This window comes from Arvicola amphibius, chromosome 7 (assembly GCF_903992535.2).
Source record: "Arvicola amphibius chromosome 7, mArvAmp1.2, whole genome shotgun sequence".
Lineage (NCBI taxonomy): Eukaryota > Metazoa > Chordata > Mammalia > Rodentia > Cricetidae > Arvicola > Arvicola amphibius.
Window position 1 is genome coordinate 41641844 of NC_052053.1, and position 24530 is coordinate 41666373.

Here is a 24530-nt window from a genome sequence, read left to right on the forward strand (position 1 = left end):
GGTATAACATTAGAGTTAGTGTTCAGATATATTACTGTCTTCAAAGAACACATTTTAATACATTACATATTTAAAAATAAAGCATGGATTCAGTGCCTCAGTTTAGCAAGGTCTGAACCATTTCAAATTCTGAAATAAAGTTTACTTGTTCTTGTTTATTTATAATTAAATAACACATAAGAGTCACTTTAGAGTAAGAAAATTTCATTTCTTAATCGCAGCTATTCACACAGAATCACCTTGTAATTAATCAAACCGTACTTTAGGCTACATAGTAGACCCCATTTCCAAACCAAGGCAAAAATCAAACAAGAAACTTAACCCTGTTAGCTATTAACAGGGACTGCTAGAAAGCACGGGAGGCTCCTACAGCCATGTGTGTAGAAACCCGCTCCTCTCTGCTGTGCTTAAACACATATCCAAATCACTACAACATGAGAAGCCCAGGGACACACTCAGATTTTCTTAAAACTTTCCAGAATAGGATACATGTTTTCAAATGCTTCGTAGATCTCAGAACGCTCTTTGGCACCTATAAAGAAATTCAAGTGAGTGTGAACTTTAACATAAGAATGACAACAACAGGTTTTTTTAGCAATTCATGCTAAAATTTCATTTTACCACATTCAATTACTGTTTCTTTGATTTGGGGAAATGGTCTAGCTAAACAACCCGGGGTGGCCTCAGAATAGATCCATCTGTGTCTGCCTCCCCAGTGTTGGGATTACAAGGATGCGCAATTTTGTGATGGTTTCCAGATGACACCTCTTTAGTTGTACCCAATAAGTGTGGCATTTCTTTCTAATAAAGAGAAGAATTAAAGGAGAAGCACAATAGCCATAGTCTCCCCAAAACGCATGCCATAGGGCAGAAGTTCCTCCAGCACTTCCTCTCTTTGGATGCTGCCTTCAGTCATACCAGGCTCAGTAGAATGTAGATGGGATATTCTGCAAATGTGCTACCATATGACATAAGGGAGTCACCCTCAGCACCTGTGAACTCAGCTACTATGAATAGCAAAAACATCTTCCTTGAATTCCTTCATATCTGGTTAGTATCCATAGTTTCCATAGTATCAGACCAGGCAGACCATTCTAAGAGCTTACAATTTTGATACATAGGAAGTAATTAGAGGAAAAATTTACACCATTTTCATTATTAGAGTCTTAGGTGTCAGCAACTGTTAACTATGATATGACTGACATGTACTTATAGCACTAAACAAAGATTAGACACTCTCCCTGGAGAAGTGTTAGTCTGTTCCCACTTGCCTCTCACTGACATCAATCAATCATACCCTTTCCACCTTCAAAACTTGATAAGGGACAACCCAGGGAGTGTTATGGACTGGTTCTTATATGAATTTGGGGCTTCAGCTAAATGAGAATTAGCATCTGACATATTTGGGGGCAGAAAGCAAAGAAATGCTCCTAATGGAAGAAACAATAAAAAAAACTGTTCTGTTAGTACCAGGTGTAGTGATACATGCCTCTAATCTATCACTTGGGAGGCTGAGGCAAGAGAATCTTAAGTTCAAGGCCCTCCCGAACTACACAGATGACCCTGTTTCAAAAACAAACTAACAAAAACAATAGCCTGTTAGTAAGTGAATAACTTGGAATATCTGGGGTCCTAAGACCTTCAGAGATGCAGAGCTTCAAAGAAGGAAGAAGAAAATCTGAGAGCAATTATCTGACTTAGCTCCAGGCCCAGTGAGGGAGAAGACCTAAAATATCATCTACCAGAATCCATATCAGTGATGAGTTGTAATGTTTTAATTAAAGAAAAAACTGACAGGATGTTGAAGTTCGGCAACTTCTGCACTGCTAGAGGGACTGTGAACTGGGTTCAGCTCCCAAGTTTGGGTGTTCCTCAAGAGTTATGGGGTCACCACACACCCCAGCAGTTCCACCTGAGCAAACCTTTTATAAAACCAGAAGCAGGCACACAGTGCAGACTGGAATTGCCCCAGCTGTTATAATAATGAAGAGACAGAAACAGCCTCTGTGGCCTTCAATGAATAAAAGCCTCAGTGTGTGTCTACAATAGAGTACCACTCACCCATAAACAGTGCAAAATTTGGACATGCCTCAACAGTCAAAACAAACCCAGGCGCCCACCCACCCATAAAAGGTAGGAAAAGTTACATTTAGGTGAAGCATTCAAAATAGGTAAATCCGTGGTGATAACAGATACTGGTAGCTGCTGGAGAACATGGCAAATTACGGAGGTTTCTTTGTAGCCATGGGCTGTTTTAGAACGGGAGCTGGCGGTGTAGTCACGTTGTATTGCAGGACACTAAATGCACTAAATGCCCACTTTCAAATAGTTTGTTAGATAAATTCCATTTTAAAACAAAAACCTTAAAGTAGTAAGGAGGAATTCCTTGTAACTCTAATTATTTTTGACTGCTAATGGCAAAATGGCATTTATTCCTTGCTGAGGAATTTTTCTGCCTCCTGAAAGATGAAAGAGGAAGATAGTGTGTTACTAACAGACACGAGAAACTCTGCACCTTTGGATAGGAAATGCCCCAAAGTCTTCTCAGAGGTCGATTATTACAGTTTCCCTTTCCAAAGAGATCGGTTTTATGCAAACCAGTGAGATGGGAACACTAAAGGAACAAGGCTACTGACAAAGAACTTGCTTCTGCCTTGTTAACACCTGTATCTGGAATAGGCTTCTTGCCCTCTGACAATGGCCTGTGATTGGTGACTCAAACATGCATGCCAAAACCAACCCCAGGGCAAGACAGTCTGCTTACTGTTCCTTAAAGAACAGGGCATCCAGGTCCGGCATTTGGGATAAACAATGATTTGTTTTTTCCATAAGGCTTTATATAAAATACTGTACCTATGGCTGCATTCAAACATGAAGAGCATGCCACCTGGAGACCCCTGGGAAGCAGAAACACAGCCAGTATTTTACATTAGCAACAATGATTCCTGATACAACAGAGTGCACAGTTCCCTTATTTCATAAATGGGGAAAGTGAGGCCCAAGAAATTGAGGTTACCAAAATCATAAAGCAGAACGAGGGAGACATGCAGCCAGGGTTCCCTCCAGAAGCCATCAACCAAATACCACCTGTGCCCGCTCCCATGCATTAAAACAAGACTGTCGAGTTAGTACTAGATGTGGCGCTAGGGATCCGACCAGGGCCTTTTACATTCCAAGCAAACCCTCTTCCTCTGACTGTGTCCCAGACTTCACCTGACATTTCCTCACTAAAGTAAGAACAAAAACCAATCTCACAGGCCAATTAACAATCAATAATGACAGCCCCTGCCCTAGCAGCAGCACCAACTGGGCGACCCCAGCATTTTAGGCAAAGATAACCATGCCTTTTCTGTGTGCTACAATGACTGCCCTTTGGGGTGCATGCCCTTCCTAACCCTGGTAGCAAGATGTGGCCTGATATACTGAGAAAGAACAGGCTTTGAACTTGAGTAGAGCCCAAATGGCTGCTGCACCACTAACTAACATTGTGACCATAGTGTCTCACCTGACCTCCAAGTTTCAGGTTACCCACCAGAAAAGACCGCAACCCTTCTCACAGAGTAGTAAGAGGGTTACGTGCATAACGTCTGTGTGAAGTCCTTAGAAAACCACAGAATTTCACAAAAACCTAGGCCACTTTATTGCCCTTGAAGAATATATGGCAGGATTAGGGACACTGGGTGGTTAGTTTAAGTACACATGGCTTAACTTCTGGTCCAGTGATATGCCATGCAACATAACTTCACCATCTGTCTCCACAGGGCTGGACTGCTGCCAGATGGGTGTTTGCATCCTAACACCATACATGTACCTGGTAGGCACCCGAAATTAAGGGTCCATCATTTGGACATCAGGTCTATGAATACATCTCCATATTTTAGCCAACTGACACACCAACCAGCAATACAATGACTTGAACTAGCTGAGTGGTATGCGGGGGTCGGGGAGAGGTCTCAGGTTGATGGTCTGGAATTATGTAGACCATGCTGACCTCTTTCTCAGTGATTTGCCTGCCTCTGCTACCCACGTGTCAGGACTAAAGGCAAGTACCCAGTTTTCTGTACAATTTTTTAAAGTGCTGCTGGAAGTTTGGTCCAAAGATGTTTAGAATACACTGTTGGAAAGGAGGTTTGATATAGGAAAGTATATTGTAGATGGCTTTAATGGAATTTGGAAAATCATGGTAAGAACTTTGAAAACAGTGATATACTTAAACCAAAGTTTGACTTCGGAGCACGCGTATTAATAATTCTCCACAAATAAAATAGCCAAATGCTTGTTCCATTTATAAGTAACGAACACAAAGGAACACAGGAGCATGTGACAGTGGGAGGACAAGTTCTACTCAGTGACCAGTTAGAACAGGAGTCAAGGAGTGCAGGGCAGCTGACAAACCCAGCACACTGACGATATATGTCAATTGTGACCCAAGTATGACTTCTAGATCTTTCAGTGATTGGGAGAAAATAAGAGTTCTATTTGGTGACATGTTTAAATCATAGTCACAGAGTCACATAACTCACACTCCAAAGCCTCTACATGAGACCACCTACAGCAGAGACTCCTGGGGCCACAGAGTTTAAATATTTAGTGTTTGTCCTTTACAGAGACTATGTACCAATCCCTGCCTTAGGAACATGGCACAGCTTTATTAAAAGCTTCCTTGAAAGGTCTGAAGCAGCCAGTTAAGCTGCATGTGTGGTAATGATTGATATAAAGCAGAATATCAAGATGAAAATACACATTAAGTAATAGGATACATGAAAATGTATCATTTTAGGAACTGAGATCTATGAGTAATGTCATTTTTTTCTCTACTTCTCTTTTCCCCGATATAACAAAAAAAAGTACCTTGTTATGGAGGAAAACCCATTCAGGAAGGAAGGAAAAGCAAAACGCACACATAGTTTTACATCTTGTGAATGTGAAACAATAACTTTAAACTTACCTGTCAACACAACTTTTCCAGAGGCGAAGATGAGCAACACCACCTGTGGCTTCACCATCTTATAAATGAGACCAGGAAACAGTTCCGGTTCATAGCTGTTTATAAGAAGAGGTCATGAAAGTCAGAGACAAACGTATAGTGCAGTAAAAACAATAAAAGAAAATACGGCTATTCGGAGTAATTGCTCATGGACAGCAGACAGAAGGAAAACAAGACCTCCGGAGAGTGACACACTAGGATCTACCTAACTCTTCATGCACAGAGGACCAACCAGACCACAGTGGCAAGCACCTGCAGTTCGCCAACCAATAAAACTGTAGCAGCCCTGGCTAGAAACACAAAGGTGATGCCATCAAGGAAGTAACACTCCTGAAGAGTATGGAGGTCACTTCCAAAACCATGTTTTTAAAGTGTCTGGCACAATAAACTCCTGATTAGAGATGTACTATTTATCCTATAATTTGGTGTAAATAAGAGAGGGCTGAAGCTCAGAGGAAGGGAGGACAGAGATCATCCAGTAGAGACTGAATAGCAAACACTGATGAGTCCTTGGCCAGTTCAGCCTTGAATCACCTTCCAGTATCACCTCTCTAGATGCACCTCTGCCTCTCAAAATCTACATAACACAAGCACCCTGCTAGGGACCCCACTGCACACAAAGCAGTCTCAGCTCCACAGTGACTTCCCGCAGTTCAATGGTAACAGTGACAGTATTTTTTTTTTTAGTCAGCAAACGCCACGTGGGCAAGGGACTAAGGCTGCATAGGTGGCCAATAGAATCTTATCTACTATACAATACTCACCTGGAATTTAGACCCTTAATGAGCATTTATTATCAGCAAATTCCTGAGTTTAAAACTGAAGTGGAAATGCTTATAGAAAACTATGTGACGTAGATTGGTAGAGAAGGTAGCAAGGAAGAGGCTGGAGTGGTGTTGTAGCTCAGTGGTAGAGCTCTTGCCTTACAGACATGATGCCCCGGGTTCAACACCCTGCACACAGAGGTGCTTATAATCCTAGCACTCAGGAGGCTGGATTGCTATAGTGTGAGACCAGCCTGAATTACGTAGCCAGACCTGGTTCCAAAACTAAATAAAAAACTAGGACACAACTGTATTAGATGTCAAAATGCACATCTTCAGACTCTATATTAAAGATGAACTTGAGGTTTTTAATGCAAGGCACACTTGACCTGATCATGCCTGATAGGTGTGAGATTTTCCACAAGCTACAGGCATTGAAAAAAGTTAAAAAGAAATCCCTTTCTCTGTTTAGAAAAGTATCCTTAAGGTTCCCAATGTGAAGAATACACACACACACACACACACACACACACACACACACACACACACGCACGCGCGCACGCACGCACGCACGCACGCGCTCTGCAGTTGAGATCCATATCCCGAGGATGGAAGCCTGACAGAGTGCTTCTGAGGGAGGCAAGCATGGGAGCAGAAAGAGAGGCCTCTGGAATACAAAGCACACTTTCCAGTCAGACTGAGGTCATAAACCTGGATGGCTAGGGACAAGAGACTGGTGTGGGCCTCTTCTAGAAGATAAAAGCCAGGCAACTGACTCCGATCTTGCTCTTCTTCCAGTTTTGTTTATCAGAAAGTGAAAATGATGTCAAGGGACTCTTACTGTCCAGTGCAATCTCTCTGTATGTTGTTGAGAAGGGAAGGGAACGAAGGCATGGGAAGTACGCACAACATGATGAACCCCGAGTGGCCTGAAAAGAAAGCAAGGAGTCTACTTCAGTGATGCTCTGAGTTGAGGTGGACCTCATTAGTGTGTCTGAGGAGAGAGACTGGAATCCTGTGGCTCAAGATACTGGATAATAAAATGTCTGTGTTCACATATTTTAAAATGGAGCATGTGCTATGTCTATACATTACCCCAGGTTGAAAAAGAAAACACACCCAGAGGTGATGTATACTGCTGTCCACAGAGCTGACTTATGAAAAATAAAAAACATGACATATCATAGTCACTCAATAAAAAACATTGTGTGGAAGAGGGAAAAAATATAGTTGAGGAGAAGGAAGAAAGCCATCACCCAAGATAAATCTCAGAATAAACTATAGTTTGGCAGTTAAGAAAAGTCCAGACATTTTATCTCCTGTTGGGTTTGGATCTGAAAGAAAAGCCAACAAACCCCTTCCACTGATCCTTAGCCATGTGACTGAACAGACCCACTGTTGACTCACAAAGGAGGTAAAAGTTTGGCATGAGACTGTACTGACCAAGAGAGTAAAAGCATCTGCCCTTCTACATTAGGTCAGCTGTTTTGACCCAGATGTGTATCCAGGGGTGTGGGGTGTGGAGTTGGTCTGTGAAGCCCGAGCTGTCCTCTCTGAGGGCTGAGCTGGGGCCAGGGAGCCAGTCTGTCTGTGGAGACGAGGGTTACAGAAGCAGGAAGGCTAGAATGCTCCTTAGGCTAGGAACACTGTAAGCACAGAAGTGCTGTGTCAGCTACAGCTACACAAAGACACCCCCTCCCAAATACACATGACTAGATAGGATCTCGCTCAGAGACTAGTCACAGCCAGCTTTCCCCCTCTTTTCCATCCTCCAGCTGCCAGCCTTGCCCTTTCACTTCTACGGCCATCTCCAAAGCCACTGGGGCCAGTTTTATAAACCGAATCCATTAGTGGCCCTCAGTACAGAGCTTCAGCAAGATCATTGGGTATGAATTCTGCAGGATTGCAAGCTGAGTCTCTTCCAGTGGAGCTGCCCAATCAGAGATGTAGGCCAAAGTTGCCCACTTTGCAATTTCACTGTGAGAACCACTATTTCAAGACCCTGGCCCATAGCACAACTTTTGAGGTCTGGGGCACAACATCCTAATCCATTCATCTACCCTACCTTCTCCTCTGATCTGGCAAGTAGCCACTTTCTCTGACTTGTATAAACAGCCTGCATTTTATAACTGCTGCAGCTTAGCAAGAGTGAGGTTGAGCTTGAAGCCTTCATACCTACTGAACTGCCGGTGGGTTAGCGCCAAAATCTCCAGCCTGATGGGAAATTTCACATCACAGCTTCCAACCATGTTCTGAATTTTAAAATTGAAGAATCTGACGGGGAAGCCAAGCTTCTGCACCACGCGAGCATACTTTCTCGCTGCCAGTCGAGACTCCTCTTCACTGGGGAGATGCAAACACAATTAAAGATACTTTCTTGTTGTCTCATGAGATAGAGTCTGGCTGTATAGCCCAGGCTAGTGGGTAACTCGTGCACTTCCTGCTTCCATCTCCCAAGTGCTGGGATTACAGGCATGCATCACCACATCTATTTAATTAATGGCATCTACTATTAATCAAACTGGTTGATTAATGGCACCTTATTCACGCTTTCCCTTTTACTGTTGCATTTGTAGCCTGCACTTCCGACCATCTCTCTACTCATGTCCTATGTTCATCTTTGAATGTACCGATGAGACTGTAGGTTGGGGTGTGGCTCAGCAACAGAGCACTTGCCTGCCATGTGTAAGACTCTGGATTTGGTCCCCAGAATCACAAGAATAATATAAAAATAAGTGAGGCTCCATGAAAAGGATCTCCCTGACTTACCTTTGTCCCTAGTGTCACGTAAAATGTTTGGTACAATGGACAATTAGTTGTTGAACTGACCCGCACCCATCACCTTGATTGGTCATCCCTCATCGATAAGGTACTTTGACTTGTTTCCAATGTTATTTGAAAAATTAACTACTGTACTAGTTCTCAGAATGTGTCCTCAGACCTAAAATCTTGTAAGAGGGGCCGTGACCCAGGTGTGACCTCTGGCACACAGACACTCTTGTCTGGGCACCAGCGAATTGCTGTCTATAGTCTTCTAAGTTCTTCTGGTTCTCGCTACAGCCTGAGAACTGCCCTGATCTAAAACTGTGAGAGCCATTTGTATAAGAACAAAAATAAGAACAAAGACATGCAAAAAAAGTAATCAACACAAGGAAGACAGATACGGGCCAAGTGAGTGGCATAGACTTGAGTCTTTAGGAGACGAGTTGTCGAAAACAAGTTTAAATTCCTTGAAACTTGTCCAGTTTTCTCAGCTTCCTCACCCAACTGCTATGAGATTCATACTCAGCATGAGGGGAAATGTATCCAAACTCATAGCTATGACCAACCCCAAATACATGTCAGAGAATGGGCAGTCCCGAGATTTGGGCCTGTAGCTTTCATCTGACATTGTTCACTTGCTCAAACAATAGTGAGCAGCAGGGGCTGCCAGACAGGGGCCACCATGAGTAAATTCTATGAACACAGCTTTCTTTGTGAGGTATAACCCATCTTTAAGTTGTAAACCAGCAGTTCCTAAAAGAAAGGCCACTTGAACTCAGCTTGCCTGGACAAGCGAAGTGCTGAATTCTCTTCCCTAGATCCCTCACTGCCCTCGTATGTGAATTGGGCCATGTACTTTATTTCAATCACCCTTGTGTTCCCCACCCACTTCTAACTCCTGACATGGCAAGACTATGTCCCAAGTTAGTAATGAAATGAAGACATTTTGTAAAAGAAGTCTTGTTCTGCTGTAAACCTCACATACGGGTTCCTATTTTAGCTACAGATCAAAGTCTACACATATATTCATTGTGCAAACTTTAGGGAATAGATTTAAAACCCTAAAGTTTCACCACAGGTGGTAAGAATTATTTAAATTTTACCTTCTGCACATATCCCTAAGCAAACATGTATCCTTCATCCTTATCATTACAGAAAATAGGTTTGGATAGAGTTTGGACAATAATACTGCTCTCTCTCTCTCTCTCTCTCTCTCTCTCTCTCTCTTGTATAAACCGAACGTTCAGAACTCAAGAACCAAATAGGTCACCACAACATGAGGAACTGCATTAAAGGATCACAGCATAAGGAAGGTTGAGAACCATTACTCTAAATGAATCAAAAGCCACCATCCTTTCTCTATTATTTCTTATATAATATAAGACATTAAACGGGCTAGAAAAATATTAGGGGCTAGAAAAATATTGGAGGTCAATATTTATATCATGAGCTATAAGAGGAATGCTTTTCCAAACAAGATTTCAGATGATAAAGGGAAAACATAATGGGAAAAAAATGAATCAGCTAACTATATACCAACAACTTTAAGCTGTGTTTGAAAACCAATAGTAATCTGGAAAAATACTTGCAGCACAAAATTACAAAATACTTAAAATGCAAAAGACTTCTATCAGAAGACAAATATCTCTAGGATATTGGGGCAAAAGATATAGTAAGCATTTTACATGCTCATGAAGAGATTCTTGATCTCATTAATCATGAAAATACAAATTTAAACGATCTAAGTTTTTTCAATAAGTTTAGCAGATATAAATAAGTATATTGGCAGCCCATATTCATAGGAATAAATGAATGATTGGTGCCTCTGTAGCTGCAAGTTGATATCACCGCTCCAAAGGGGACTTGCTGTCCATCTGACTCAAGGAGGAGAGTAGCTCTCTCCACTGACTGTGTGGCGAAAGAGCAAACATCAGCTCAGGACTTCTCCTGTAGGAGATCCCAAAAAGAGAAATCTTTCCAGAGATAGCTCCTGGGTGAATGCTTCAGGTATGTCCCATTTAGAAAACACTATCTTGTCCAATACTGAGGGGACTTAAGAGGTGAGTAAGCAGCCACACGGTGGGACTCCCCACTCTCTAGGACCTCACCAGTGGGACAAAACCCAAGGCCCCGTCCCCAAGCCTCTCGGCTTTTCTAGCCAGCCAGCAGGGAGTTTCCTGTGGCTAGGCTCCCGCTAAATCCAAACCTATCCACTGGACCCTCCAAGTTACTAGCCACATCCCGCCTAAGAGCTGAGAGCTTGCTGTAATACTGAGGGGACCAAGAGCTTGCTACAACACTGAGAGGATTAAGAGAGAGCACCAAGAAAGGAAACCAGGAGAGAAGACCAAGAGAGCAGGCTTATAGAGACCTCAGAGGCTTTCTGAGACAGACATTGACAACGCAGAGCAGACCAAGAAAAACTCCCAAACACCCATACAGCTGCTGCAAGGATTGGACCAAGACACAAAGACACTGCTGGCCTCATTTGAAGGAAGAGATGGGTAGGCACCAATGCAAGAATTCCTCCAACAACCTAAAAAGCAACATGGTAATACTAGAACCCAGTGGTCACACAACAGGAAGACTTGATGATCCTAACCCAGAATTAGTAGAAGAAAACTACTTTAAAAACTTTATAAAAATGATGGAGACCTTTAAAGAGGAAATGAAAAAATCCCTTAAAGAAATGGAGAAGACAAACAAAAAATTGGAAGAAATTAATAAATCCCTCAAAGAAACCCAAGAAAAACAAGAAAAAAACAATCAAAAAGGTGAAGGAAACAGTTCAATACTTGAAGACTGAAATAGAGGTAATAAAGAAAACACAAACTGAGGGAATTCTGGATATGGAAAAATCTCGGTTAATGAATAGGAACTACAGAGACAAGTATAACCACCAGAATACAAGAGAGAAAAAAAGAATCTCAGGCGCTGAAGATACTATAAAGGAAATAGACTCATTGGTCAAAGAAAACATTAAATCCAACAAATTCTTAACACAAAACATTCAGGAAATCTGGGACACCATGAAAAGACCAAACCTAAGAATAATAGGGATAGAAGCAGGATAAGAATTCCAGATCAAAGGCACAGAAAATATATTCAACAAAATCATAGAAGAAAACTTTCCCAACCTAAAGGAGGATGTCCCTATGAAGGTACAAGAAGCTTACAGAACACCAAATAGACTGGATTTAAAAAAATCCCCTTACCATACAATAATCAAAACACAAAACATACAGAATAAAGAAAAAATACTAAGAGCCACAAAGGAAAAAAGTCAAGTAACATATAAAGGTAAACCTATCAGAATTACACCCAAATTCTCAATGGAAACCATGAAAGCCAGAAGGTCCTGGATAGATGTGATGCAGACACTAAGAGACCATGGATGCAAGCCAAGACTACTATACCTAGCAAAGCTTTCATTCACCATCGATAGAGAAAACAAGATATTCCATGACAAAAAGAGATTTAAACAATACGTATCCACAAACCCAGCCTTACAGAAAGTACTAGAAGAAAAACCCCAATCCAAGGAAGCTAACTGCACCCACAAAAACAGACATCTGATAACCCCCCACAAGCATAACCCAAAGAAGGGAAACACACAAACATTACTACCGAAAAATAACCAGAATTAACAACCACTGGTCATTAATATTGCTTAATATCAATGGACTCAATTCACCTATAAGAAGATACAGGCTAAGAGAATGGATACAAAGATAGGATCCAGCCTTCTGCTGTATAAAAGGAACACACCTCAATCTCAAAGACAGACACTACTTTAGAGTAAAGGGTTGGGAAAAGGTTTTCCAAGCAAATGGACCTAAGAAACAAACAGGTGTGGCTATCCTAATATCTAACAAAATTGATTTCAAACAAAAATTAGTCAGAAGAGATGAAGAAGGACACTAAATACTCATAACAGGAACAATTCATCAAGATTCAGTCTTAATCCTGAACATCTATGTCCCTAATACATGAGCACCCACATATGTAAAAGAAACATTACTAAAACTTAAATCACGCATCAAACCCCATACTCTAATAGTAGGAGACTTCAACACTCCACACTCCACTCTCACCAATGGACAGGTCAACCAGACAGAAACTTAACAAAGAAATAAGAAAACTAACAGATGTCATGAATAAAATGGACTTAACAGACATCTATAGAACATTCCACCCAAAGGCAAAAGAATATACCTTCTTCTCAGCACCTCATGGAACCTTTTCTAAAATTGATCACATACTCAGTAACAAAGCAAACCTCCACAGATGCAAAAAAAAATTGGGGTAACCCCCTGTGTCTCATTGGGTTATCATGAATTAAAGTTAGAATTTAACAACAATATTACTCTCAGAAAGATAAACTCATGGAAATTGAACAGTGAACTACTGAACCACCCCTGGGTCAAGGAAGAAATAAAGAAATTAAAAATCTTCCTTGAAATCAATGAGAATGAAGGCACAACATATCCAAACTTATGGGACACTATGAGAGCAATGCTAAGAGGGAAGTTCATAGCACTAAGTGCCCACATAAAGAAAACGGAGAAAGCTCACATTAGCAACTTAACAGCACATCTGAAAGTTCAAGGGAAAAAAAGAAGCAGACTCACCCAAGAGGAGTATAAGACAGGAAATAATCAAATTGAGAGCTGAAATCAACAAAATAGAAACAGAAAAAAATACAAAGTATCAATGAAACAAAGAGCTGGTTCTTTGAGAAAATCAACAAGATTTGTAACATGAGGAACTGCTTGTTGTCAGGGTTCTATCCTGCCTGTTTCTGGCCTCCTGCCAACACTTGGTAGACAGAGGCAGGCAGACCTCTGTAAATTCAAGGTGTGGTGGTGCATACCTTTAATCCCAGCACTGGGGAGATAGAGGCAGGTGGATCTCTGTGAGTTCAAGGACAGCCTGGTGTACAGAGGGAGTTCCAGGACAGCCAAAGAATCACAGAAACCCTGTCTCAAAAAGCCAAAAAGTAAAGATATAAGAAATAGAGGTTAAAATAAAGCCACATTAAGATGAAAAATACACAGATAATCTGGATACTGTATGTTATTATGCTCTCTTTGAATTGTTTGAATGCTGAAGAAGGAGCAACAGCTGCTAAATGATATTTGATTATAAATGCTGCAGAATTAATCCAAAATAGGTATTTTGAAAATATCTTGACTTCAAAATTGAAGTCAAAAGGTATGTTACTTTGGAGAAGAGGATTTGCTTTTGTTTCCACAGAAAATGAGAGGCTGTGAATTCATTCTGAGTTAAGAAAAATCAGGTTTGATCAAGGAAGACCACCTGAGAAATCTCTGGTAGGAACAGATGGCCCAGATGTCTGAGTTCTACATTCAAAACAGATTCAAGACTGCTACCTGAGATGATCAAGACTCACAGGATACTCCATTCAGGACTTGATTATAATTCTAAATATTCTTTAGGTCCTTATAAGATTATCAGTGCTCCCAACCAGCAGGAAGCAACCTGGAATACTCCACCCACATTCCCAAAAAAATGGACTATGGAAATTTTCCTTTGTTTAAAAAAAAGAGAGGGGGGAAATGGTGTGGGGAAATTGCCTGTATTCTGTCAATTATGTTTTAAATAAATGCTGACTGGCCAGTAGTCAGGTAGGAAGTATAGGCATGACAACCAGACAGGAAGTAGAGGCTGGTCAAAGAGAACAGGAGAATTCTGGGAAGGAGGAAGCCCATTCCTCCCCAGTCCTGTCTAGACACCAAAGAAGGAAGATGTAACCTACCCTGCTGAAAAAGGTACCAAGCCATGTGGCTAACATAGATAAAAATAATGGGCTAATATAAGTTATAAGAGTTAATAAGAAGCCTGAGCTAAGGAGCCAATCAGTTTATCATTAATATAGACCTCTGTGTAATTTCTTTGGGGCTTACCGATTGTGGGATCTGGGCAGGACAGAAACCCCAACAAGCAGGCCTTCATGTTACAAAGATTGACAAACCTTTATCCAAACTAATCAAAAGGCAGAAAGAGAACATCCAAATTAACAAAATCAGAAATGAAAAGGGGGACATAACAACAGACACTGAGGAAATTCAGAGAAACATTAGGTCTTACTACATAAACCTGTACTTCACAAAATTGGAAAATGTAAAAGAAATGGCCAATTTTTTAGATAGATACCATATACCAAAATTAAATTAAGACAATTTAATTTAAATTGAGCAATTTAAATAGACCTATAAACTGCAAGGAAATAGAAGTTGTCATCAAAAACCTCCCAACCAAAAAAGCTCAGGGCCAGATAGTTTTAATACATAATTCTACCAGAACTTCCAAGAAGAGCTAATACCTATACTCCTCAAAGTGTTCCACACAATAGAAACAGAAGGAACATTGCCAAACTCTTTATGAGGCTATAGTTACCCTGATACCAAAACCACACAAAGACCCAATCAGAAAAGACAATTACAGACCAATCTCACTGATGTATGTACATGGATGCAAAAATACTCAATAAAATATTGGCAAACTGAATCAAAAAACACATCAAAAAATCATCCACCATGATCAAGTCGGCATCATCCCAGAGATACAGGGCTGGTTCAACATACAAAAATCAATGTAATCCATCATATAAATAAACTGAAAGAAAAAATATGATCATTTCATTAGATGCTGAAAAAGCACTTGACAAAATTCAATACTCCATGATAAAGGTCTTGGAGAGATCAGAGATACAAGAAGCATATCTAAATATAATAAAATCAATATACAGCAAGCCGACAGCCAACATCAAATTAAACAGAGAGAAACCCAAAGCAATTCCACTAAAATCAGGAACAAGACAAGGCTGTCCACTTTCTCCATATCGCAACATAGTTCTTGAAGTTTTAGCAATAGCAATAAGATAACATAAGGAGATCAAGGGGATTCAAATTGGAAAGGAAGAAGTCAAACTTTATTTGCGGATGATGATAGTGTATATAAGTGATCCAAGAAACTCTACCAGAGAACTCATACAGCTGATAAATACCTTCAGTGATGTGGCAGAATACAAGAGCAACTCAAAAAAATCAGTAGCTGTCCTATACACAAATGATAAAGAAGCTGAGAAGGAAATCAGAAAACAACATCTTTCACAATTGTCACAAATAACATAAAATATCTTGGGGTAACACTAACCAAAGAAGTGAAAGACCTATTTGACAAGAACTTTAAGTCTTCAAAGAAAGAAATTGAAGAAGATACTAGAAAATGGGAAGATCTCCCATGCTCTTGGATAGGAGGGGTCAACATAGTAAAAAAATGGCAATCCTACCAAAAGCAATCTAGAGATTCAATGCCATTTCCATCAAAATCCCAACACAATTCTTCACAGGCCTTGAAAGAATAATCAACTTCATATGGAAAAAAAAAAAACCTAGGCTAGCCAAAGCAATCCTGTACAATAAAGGAACTTCCAGAGGCTTCACCATCCCTGACATCAAGCTCTATTATAGAGCTACAGCAATGAAAACAGCTTGGCATTGGCATAAAAAACAGAGAGGTTGACCAATGGAATCTAATTGAAGACCCAAATATTAACCCACAGACCTATGAACACCTGATTTTCGACAAGGGAGCTAAAAGTATACAATGGAAGAAAAAAGCATCTTCAACAAATGGTGCTGGCATAACTGGATGTCAACCTGTAGAAGAATGAAAATAGATCCATATCTATCACCTTACACAAAACTCAAGTCCAGATGGATTAAAGACCTCAATATAAATCCAACCACACTGAAACTGATAGAAGAGAAAGTGGGAAGTAATCTACAATGCATGGGCACAGGAGAACACTTCCTAAATATAACCCCAGTAGCACACACTCTGAGAGCAACAATAAATAAATGGAACCTCCTGAAACTGAGAAGCTTCTGTAAAACAAAGGACACAGTCAATGAGACAAAAAGGAAGCCTACCAACCAACACACATCAGACAAAGGACCAATCTCAAGAATATATGAAGAACTCAAGAAATTAGACATTAAAATTCTAAATAACCCAATTTAAAAATGGGATATGGAACTAAACAGAGAATTCTCAACAGAAGAATCTCAAATGACCAAAAGATACTTAAGGAAATGCTCAACATACTTAGCTATTAGGGAAATGCAAATCAAAACAAGTCTGAGATACCATTTTAGACCTGTCAGAATGGCTAAGATCAAAAACACTAATGATAGCTTCTGCTGGAGAGGATGTGGAGTAAGGGGAACACTTGTCCATTGCTGGTAGGAATGCAAACTTGTATAACCACTTTGGAAATTAGTATGGTGGTTTCTCAGAAAATTGGGAATCAACCTAACTCAAGACCCAGCTATACTACTTTTGGGAATATACCCAATTGATGCTCATTTATACTACAAAAGCATTTGTTTATATAACCAAAAGCCAGAACCTGGAAACAACCTAGATTCCCCTCAACTGAAGAATGAATAAAGAAAATGTGGCACATTTACACATTAGAACACTACTCAGCTATAAAAAACAATGATATCTTGAATTTTGCATGCAAATGGATGTAATTTAAAAAAGACTATCCTGGGTGTTTTAACCTAGACCCAATAAGATGAATATTATATGTATTCACTCATGAGTGGATACTAGCTATAAACAAAGGACATTGAGCCTATAGTTCATGACCCTAGAGAAGCTAAATAATAAGGTGAACCCAAAGAAAAACATATATAAACCCAACTGGAAATTGAAAACAGAAAAGATCGCATGACAAAATTGGGAGCATTGGGGTTGGGGGAGAAGGGAGGGTTGAGGAGAAGTTGAGGGAATGGGATAGTCAAGATGGAGGAAAGATAGAGATGAGAGCAAGGAAAGAGATGTCTTGATTAAGGGAGTCATTATAGTGTTAGCAGAAACCTGGCTCTAGAGAAATTCATGGAGTACACAAGGATGACCCCACCTAAGACCCTAAGCAATAAAGGAGAGGAGGCCCATCTGACTTGCTCAGACAGATGAATATCTTAAATATCACCATAGAACCTTCATCCAGCAACTGATGGAAACAAGGTAGAGACCCGCAGCAGAGCATGGGACTGAGCTCCCAAAATCCAGTTGAAGAGTGGAAAGAATGAGGTTATGAGCAAAGAGGTCAATACCATGATGGGTTCACCCACTGAAATAGTTTACCTGAGCTAATGGGAGCTCACCAACTCCAGCCAGACTGGGAAGGAACAAGCATAGGTCCAAACTAGTTCCTCTGAATGTGATTAACAGTTGCATGGCTTGGGCAGACTGAGGGGCCACTGGCAGTGGCAACAGGATTTATCACTACTGCATGTACTGGCTTTTGGGGATCCTTTTTTCTTTGGATATATACCTTCCTCAGCCTATATATAGTAGGGAGGGCCTTGGACCTTCCACAACAATGTGCCTTACCCTCTCTGAGGATTAGATGGGGGTAGGGTCGTAGGGTGTGTGGAGGGAATTGGAGGAGGGGAGGGGATAGAAACTTGGATTGGTATTTTTTAAAATATATATATATATATATACATATATATAATAAATTTTTAAAAAAAGAATAAAGCTGAAAAAACTCTATCTTCTTATCTGCAATAAAGAAAATCCACAATAATATCCCTAGGCTTATGATATCTTGTCATGACTTCAAATGAAAAATTATGTGTGTGTACACATGAACTTGCTTTTAACATATATATATGTTATATATAACATATGTGTGTATAATATACATGTAACATACATGTATATGTGTGTTAAAAACAAGTTCCTATAACTCAATTAATTTCCTTGAACCTTAACCAAATGTTGGGTTCTATAATGTATGGAATATAGGTTAGTATTAAAATTAATACTAAGAACATTTTTGTTTATTTGCTTCTCATGTCAGGGTTTCCCAGTAGCTTTGGAGTCTGTCCTGAAACTCACTCTGTAGACCAGGCTGGTCTCGAACTCACAAGAGATTCGCCTGCCTCTACCTCTGGAGGGCACCATCACTGCCCAGCCGAGACTAAGAACTTTCAACCCCATATTAACTGTTTGACAGAGAAAAATATGTTGCTCCTACTATGAGTTTTCACATAAACGCTACATTTCTTTTCTTACATAGTGAGTCACCTATGGGGTAAGAATGGAAAACTTCATCCTCATACCTTTTGGCTCCTGTGCAGACCACTTTCCCAGAGCTAAATAAGAGGGCTGTTGTCCTTGGCTCTCGGATCCTCATTATGACTGCAGCAAACCTCTGCACACCAAAGCCAATGGGAGAATTAGTCACTACTGTGAGTGAACAGTAGCAGCCCAGTTAGAAAGTTGGACTGTTGGTCTGCATTCAAGTTTGAGGCCAGTTTAGAATATATGAGATCTCATCTTATCTCAAAACATAAAATAGATGAGCCTGATGTGGCCCATACCCAGTACTTGAGAGGCTGAGGCAGGAGGATTCCAAGTTTAAGAATAAACTAAGCTACATAGCTAAATCTCATTTCAAGACCAAAAAAAAAAAATCACAGAAAAGTATGCTATTATGTATGTTACTGCCAAGATTCTAGAATACCAAGGCAACTAAAATGCAGAACACAATGCACATAATGACAAGCATGCTAAAGACAAAGGGAAAATCTGTTTCCTCAAGTTCCAGCCTTCATAATTCTTCTCAATGTGTGTTCCCAGGTCTGCTCATTGATAGACCCCTCAAGGACACTGAGGCCTTTGACACAGTTGGCTTATCACATTAGCTAGGCACTAAATGACCTGGTCCTTGAAAAGATCCTACACACGCTCTTCTCCAACTTTCCAGTTGAAACTGGAGTGGGTCCCCTGCAAGATCACCTCTTGTCGGGGCAGCTACTCCAAAAGATCATGGATCACTTCAGGCTCAGACAAGCAATTGCACCTTGAACTGGAAACACCAAAAAACCCTGCGTCACCACCAGAGACTGAATGAGTTCTCATTAATGCTTTTCATGTGCTCATTAAAATGTACCATTTTCCCTGGTATTCATTAATACAAGAGAGAGAAATATACACATCTTCACTAGATGATCCAAGCAAACAGACTTGCCATCCTGCCCCAGCTTCTCAAGAGCTAGGAGTACAGGTGTGCACCAACTATTTCGTTTTCTTTTGTTTTTGTTTTTTGAGAAAGGTTCTCACGATGCACCTGGGCTATGACTCTGTGTAGACCGGACTAATCTCGAACTCACAGAGCTCTGCCTGCCTCTGCCTCCCAAAAAAAGGAATTTAAAAGCTAGTACCACCGTGCCCAGCAATAGTTATATTCTCGTTATGATTTTATTAAACATTTAAGATAATTCAAAGCACCAACTTGAATTTGCATAGACGGTACAATTCCAGACAGCTCCTATACACTCTCTTCCTACACATTTCAGCAGGAGGAGCTGAAGACAATGAGTAAAATATGCATAAAATGATTTTTTTCCGATAATGCAATCTATCATTGCTGCCACCCTAAGAATTCACCTCACGGTTGTTATTTCTTTGTTTTCATTTCTTCTTTTTCCTTTTGTGTGCAGGGAGAAGGGGGAACAGTTTGAGACAGGATCTCCCTATGTATGCCTGGCTTACCTCACTCAGTTCGTAGATGAGGCCGGTCTTGAACCCACAGAGATACACCTGCCTCAGCCTCCCAACTGCTGGTATTATAAGGTAGGTGCCACCATGCCCAGCCTCACCAGGTGTTTCTATCCATACTCTAGCCAGAGATGTGAGACAGAAAAGGAAAAGCTATTTTGTATCTGGATAATGCACAACACTAAATTCAGATGTCAGCAAAAGCAAATGCTTAGTCTATAAAGAATTGATTTACACAGTTTCTCCCACTATTGTGAGTCTATCATCTGACCACAAATCTTCTGCTGCTGGGTCCATGGAGCTATTTTCCAGTGGACATGAGGTATGCATCGTTGTACTTTTGACCCAGGCCTTAGCTTCAAGCCCTGCCTTCCTCTACAAAATACAAAGCCTGGGGAATCATTACATGTTGAGGAGGCTAACAAATCCAAATTCTGTAAGCAAATAAGTCAACGAAGACAGGATGCCTTCATATTTTATTAAACTGCAGTCAGCAGACACGGGCAGGGGGATCTCTATGAGAATGAGCCCGGCTTGGTTACATAGCGAAAAAAAAAACCTTTTAGGTGGGGAACCATTGAATCAGCCATGTATAAGCAAAAGCTAGAGCCTTATAAACAACTTAGCTTTTTTTCTGTTTTCTGATTATGTGTTTGTTGTTGTTGTTGTTGTTGTTTTAAGACAGGGTTTCTCTGTGTAGCCCTGACTGTCCTGGAACTCACTCTGTAGACCAGGCTGGCCTTGAATTCACAGAGATCCATCTGCCTCTCCCTTCCAAATGTACCACCACCTCCTGGCTCAATTTAACTTTTTTGGACAAAAGAAACTGAAAATGGGAAAACGGACATGTCAGCTGTGTGAGCCAAGCATTTAGAAAAACAGTATTTCCCACCAGGCATGGCTACACAGACCTATAATCCTAGCAATCCAGGCTCTTGGGAGAAGAGGCCAGAAGAGTCCAAGTTCAAACCTAGCCTGGGCTATATGGCAAGACATTGTCAAAAAAACAAAACAAAACAAGAATCCACAGGTGTGATGATAATTCAAGTTAGTGTTCCACTGTATTGAAAACAGACATGCTAAAAAAATCTTTGTGAACGACAAGGAAAGCTTTAGTTTCAGGATTGCGCAATTATTGGTTTCTTCAGAATGGAAAATGAATGCCTTTATAACTTTAAAATAAAAAATGAGATAGTTAAACTTCTGAATTAACAAAACTTTCACTAAGAATTTATTTGAAGAAAATAAATGAGCCAATGTCATAATCGTACAGTGAACAATAGCTAAGAAAATTGTAATGGTTGAAAGGGACACCGAAGACTCTTACCTTAGGGTTATATTCTGTGTTTTTGGCATTCAGAGCTATTTTCCTCAGATCCAATTTGCAAGCCAGATTTGCAGTGGAAACTATATTCCTGAAGAAACAGGGCAATCCAGAAGATCATAATGGTATAGTTTCAACACCAGCTTAGCTTACTTCATTAAGTTATTTCATAGATTCTGCCTTAGCAACTTGCTCGGGAGAGAATCCTCAGCATGAAATGCAAAGTCATGTAGTCCTTAGTTAACTGTAAACCTCAATGTGCTAAAATTCACATTTTCTTACATTTCATAACTAAAATCAAGTTTTGGAACTTAATTTTATAATTAATTAAAAAAACACACTGTCCTAGAAGATAAACCACAAACCTAAAGGAGTTTGCTAATCAAACTCAAGTTTATATCCTTCGTGTTTACCCAGCCCTAACTACCATTGTTAACAACTTCAGTGCTTTGGTATAGACAATATAATCTTTCAAGAATGTGTTTGCTAATCTTGACCCTCCTCTAAGGGGGCCAAGAACTGGTGTTTTCTTCAATAAGTAACCAGTCTGCCATTGGTTATGATCCATTAAGAACTGAAAAAGAATAAGGCAGCCGGCGGTGGTGGCGCACGCCTTTAATCCCAGCACTCGGGAGGCAGAGGCAGGCAGATCTCTGTGAGTTCGAGGCCAGCCTGGTCTACAAGAGCTAGTTCCAGGCCAGGCTCTAAAAAAGCTGCAGAGAAACCCTGTCTCAAAAAAAAAAAAAAAAAGAATAAGGCAATCTGAAACGCTCCTCCTTCCACCATTATCCTGAAACTCGTTCTCATGGTCTGAAACATAAACTGCATGTGTAGAAACAGGCCTCCCTTTAAAAGCAAGTACTCTTACTGCAACTGAGGCACAATTCCAGAGCATTCTGGAACAGGGTTCATTGGTGTCATGGACAGTAAGGATGCCATAGGTAAGGCATGAGAGTTGGGTTTTCCTGGAGAGGGCTGGTTGGAGTCAGCACCATCAGGGCGCAGGTGGGAGTCCAGTGAATTGCCGCCGTCCAAGCTCGGCCCGCTGTCCTCCTCACCAGGCAACTGACATGGCTGGTCTTGAGCTTCACAACTTGGCTCCTTTTCATGCTTGTTTCCAACGACAGTCTGGTCTTTATTTTCTTGAATAAGCTCATCTGGTAGGAAGCTTAGATCCACAGATGAGAAGTCACTGGATGCTTCTTTGCCTCTGCCAAGATGTGAATTAAACACCGTCTCTGGATGGGACAGATTAAGTGGGTGCACGTCTAAAGGCGCTTGTGGGCTGAACAATTGAGACACGGCTCGAGGATAGTAATCCTAGGCAATGTGAAAGCAAAAAGAAAAAAAAAGAAATCAAAATGCCAGTGAGTTACTCCCATGGGACTCCACTATGGCAGGAAGCCAAGGGCTTCAGTCTGAAAGGCAGTTCAAGATCGCCTCAATTCACACCCTGCCTCCTACAAAGTCCCACCAAGATTCTACTACAGAGCACCAGCATGCTTAAGAGTCTATGGCTCATAAGAGGATTGCCTGCTCTTCTAGAGGACTCAGGGTCATGGCACCTACAAGGCCGCTCTCAACCATCTCTAACTCCAGTTCAAGGGGATCTGATATGCGCTCACGGACTCGTTCATTGGGCACCAGGCATGCACATGGTACACATACATGCATGCATACACACAGGCAAAACACTCATACACAGAAAACAGAAACAAATAAATCTGTGGTAACTATGTCTTAAAATATAGAGAAGGCATTCACCATACAATGTTTTTCCTATTTCAGTTATAGTTTGCTAAATTGCCCTTAACTCCAGCTGTGTAATAGGTATAGTTGAACTCAAGATGCCTATAAAGTTGAAGAGAGCAGCTGCACTCTATTAGATAATTGTAAGCGTCAGATAATTTTTAAATGCTCTTTTGGTCTTAAATTCTCATTTTGAGGATTTTTAACTAATTTTTTATTATGTATATGTATGAAGGGGATAGTGCACTTGAGTGTAGGTGCCTAAGGAATCTAGAAGAAGGCACCAGATCTCCCTAGAGCTAAAATGACAGAAAGTCGGGAGCCACAGACATGGGTGCTGGGAACTGAACTCAGGCTATCTGCAAGCTTGGTTCTTGCTCCTAACTGTGGAGCCACATCTCTGTGGCCCCATAAAAATCACAGTTTAGAGTAAGCAGGTGAATACTGGGTCTTAGTCTTACTTGACTGGTCAGCACTCATTAAAGACTCAGCGTTGCTTTTTCTTCTAATCAAAAGGGAGATTTAAAACTTATGTGAATTTAGAACAGATAAATAAGTTACTGAGACTGAAATATTAAGGATATTTTAAATTGACATTTGTTTTGTTTTGTTTTGGAGATAGGGTCTCATTGTACCCTAGGCTGGCCTCGGCCTCTACGGTGCTGGCTCATACCTTTAATCCCAGCACTCAGGAAGTAGAGGCAGGTGGATCTCTGTGAATCTCAAGGTCTATATAGTGAGTTCCAGGACAGCCAAGGCTACATCCATGCCATCGCCCCCCCCCCCCAAAAAAAAGGAAGGACGGGGAGGGAGGGAGAGGGCACAGAGAAAGAGAGAGAGGGACAAAGAGAACGAGAAGGGGAGATAGAGGGACAGAGAAAGAGAGAGAGAGAGAGAGGAGAAAAGAGAAAGAAAAATAGACTTAAAAACATCTTAACAAACCAAGTGTGGCTGCAAGTGAAGTTCCAGCTACTGTGGAAACTGAGGCAGAGGCATAGCTCGAGCCTAGTTGTTCACAATCAGTCTGAGAGGTCAGATGCCCTGAGCACGGCCTGAACCTAGCAAAGCAGACGCGCTGAAACCCCAGGTGACTGCAGGCAGCATGTCCCTTTACCACCAGGATCAGGCCATCTAACTTCATGGCTAGGATGTCTAAATTGACAACCCTGATTACCTCACTGAACTTCCAAGTTCAGCTGAAGGATCGAACCTGCCTCTTAGGAAGAGATTCCCCAAGGCTAACACAAGCCCTGGTTTTCAGCAAGGTGGCTGCCAGGCTCACCTGGATGGAGTACGGCTCCAGGAAGAGGTCCAGGTATGCGTCCTCCTCCTCCAT

At 40.9% G+C, this 24530-nt stretch overlaps 1 protein-coding gene across 1 annotated transcript; it reads right to left on the reverse strand.

Annotated features, from left to right (window-relative positions):
- Window positions 1–455: 455 nt before the first annotated feature.
- On the reverse strand, window positions 456–24530 carry Tbpl2 (TATA-box binding protein like 2). The gene is made up of 7 exons (XM_042055477.1): window positions 24477–24530; window positions 22314–22765; window positions 21449–21536; window positions 18681–18772; window positions 7927–8094; window positions 4949–5043; window positions 456–532 (listed from the first exon to the last, which is right to left on the reverse strand). The coding sequence occupies exons 1-7, from the start codon at window positions 24528–24530 to the stop codon at window positions 456–458; spliced, it is 1026 nt and encodes a 341-aa protein (XP_041911411.1).

Coding starts and splice junctions, on each gene's coding strand:
- Tbpl2 (XM_042055477.1), bottom strand. CDS start 24,530: ATGGAGGAGGAGGACGCATACCTGGACCTCTTCCTGGAGCCGTACTCC. Junction 21,537..22,313: donor GGAATTGTGCCTCAGTTGCA/GTAAGAGTACTT, acceptor CTGTTTCTTCAG/GAATATAGTTTCCACTGCAA. Junction 5,044..7,926: donor ACCCACCGGCAGTTCAGTAG/GTATGAAGGCTT, acceptor TCTTATAAACAG/CTATGAACCGGAACTGTTTC.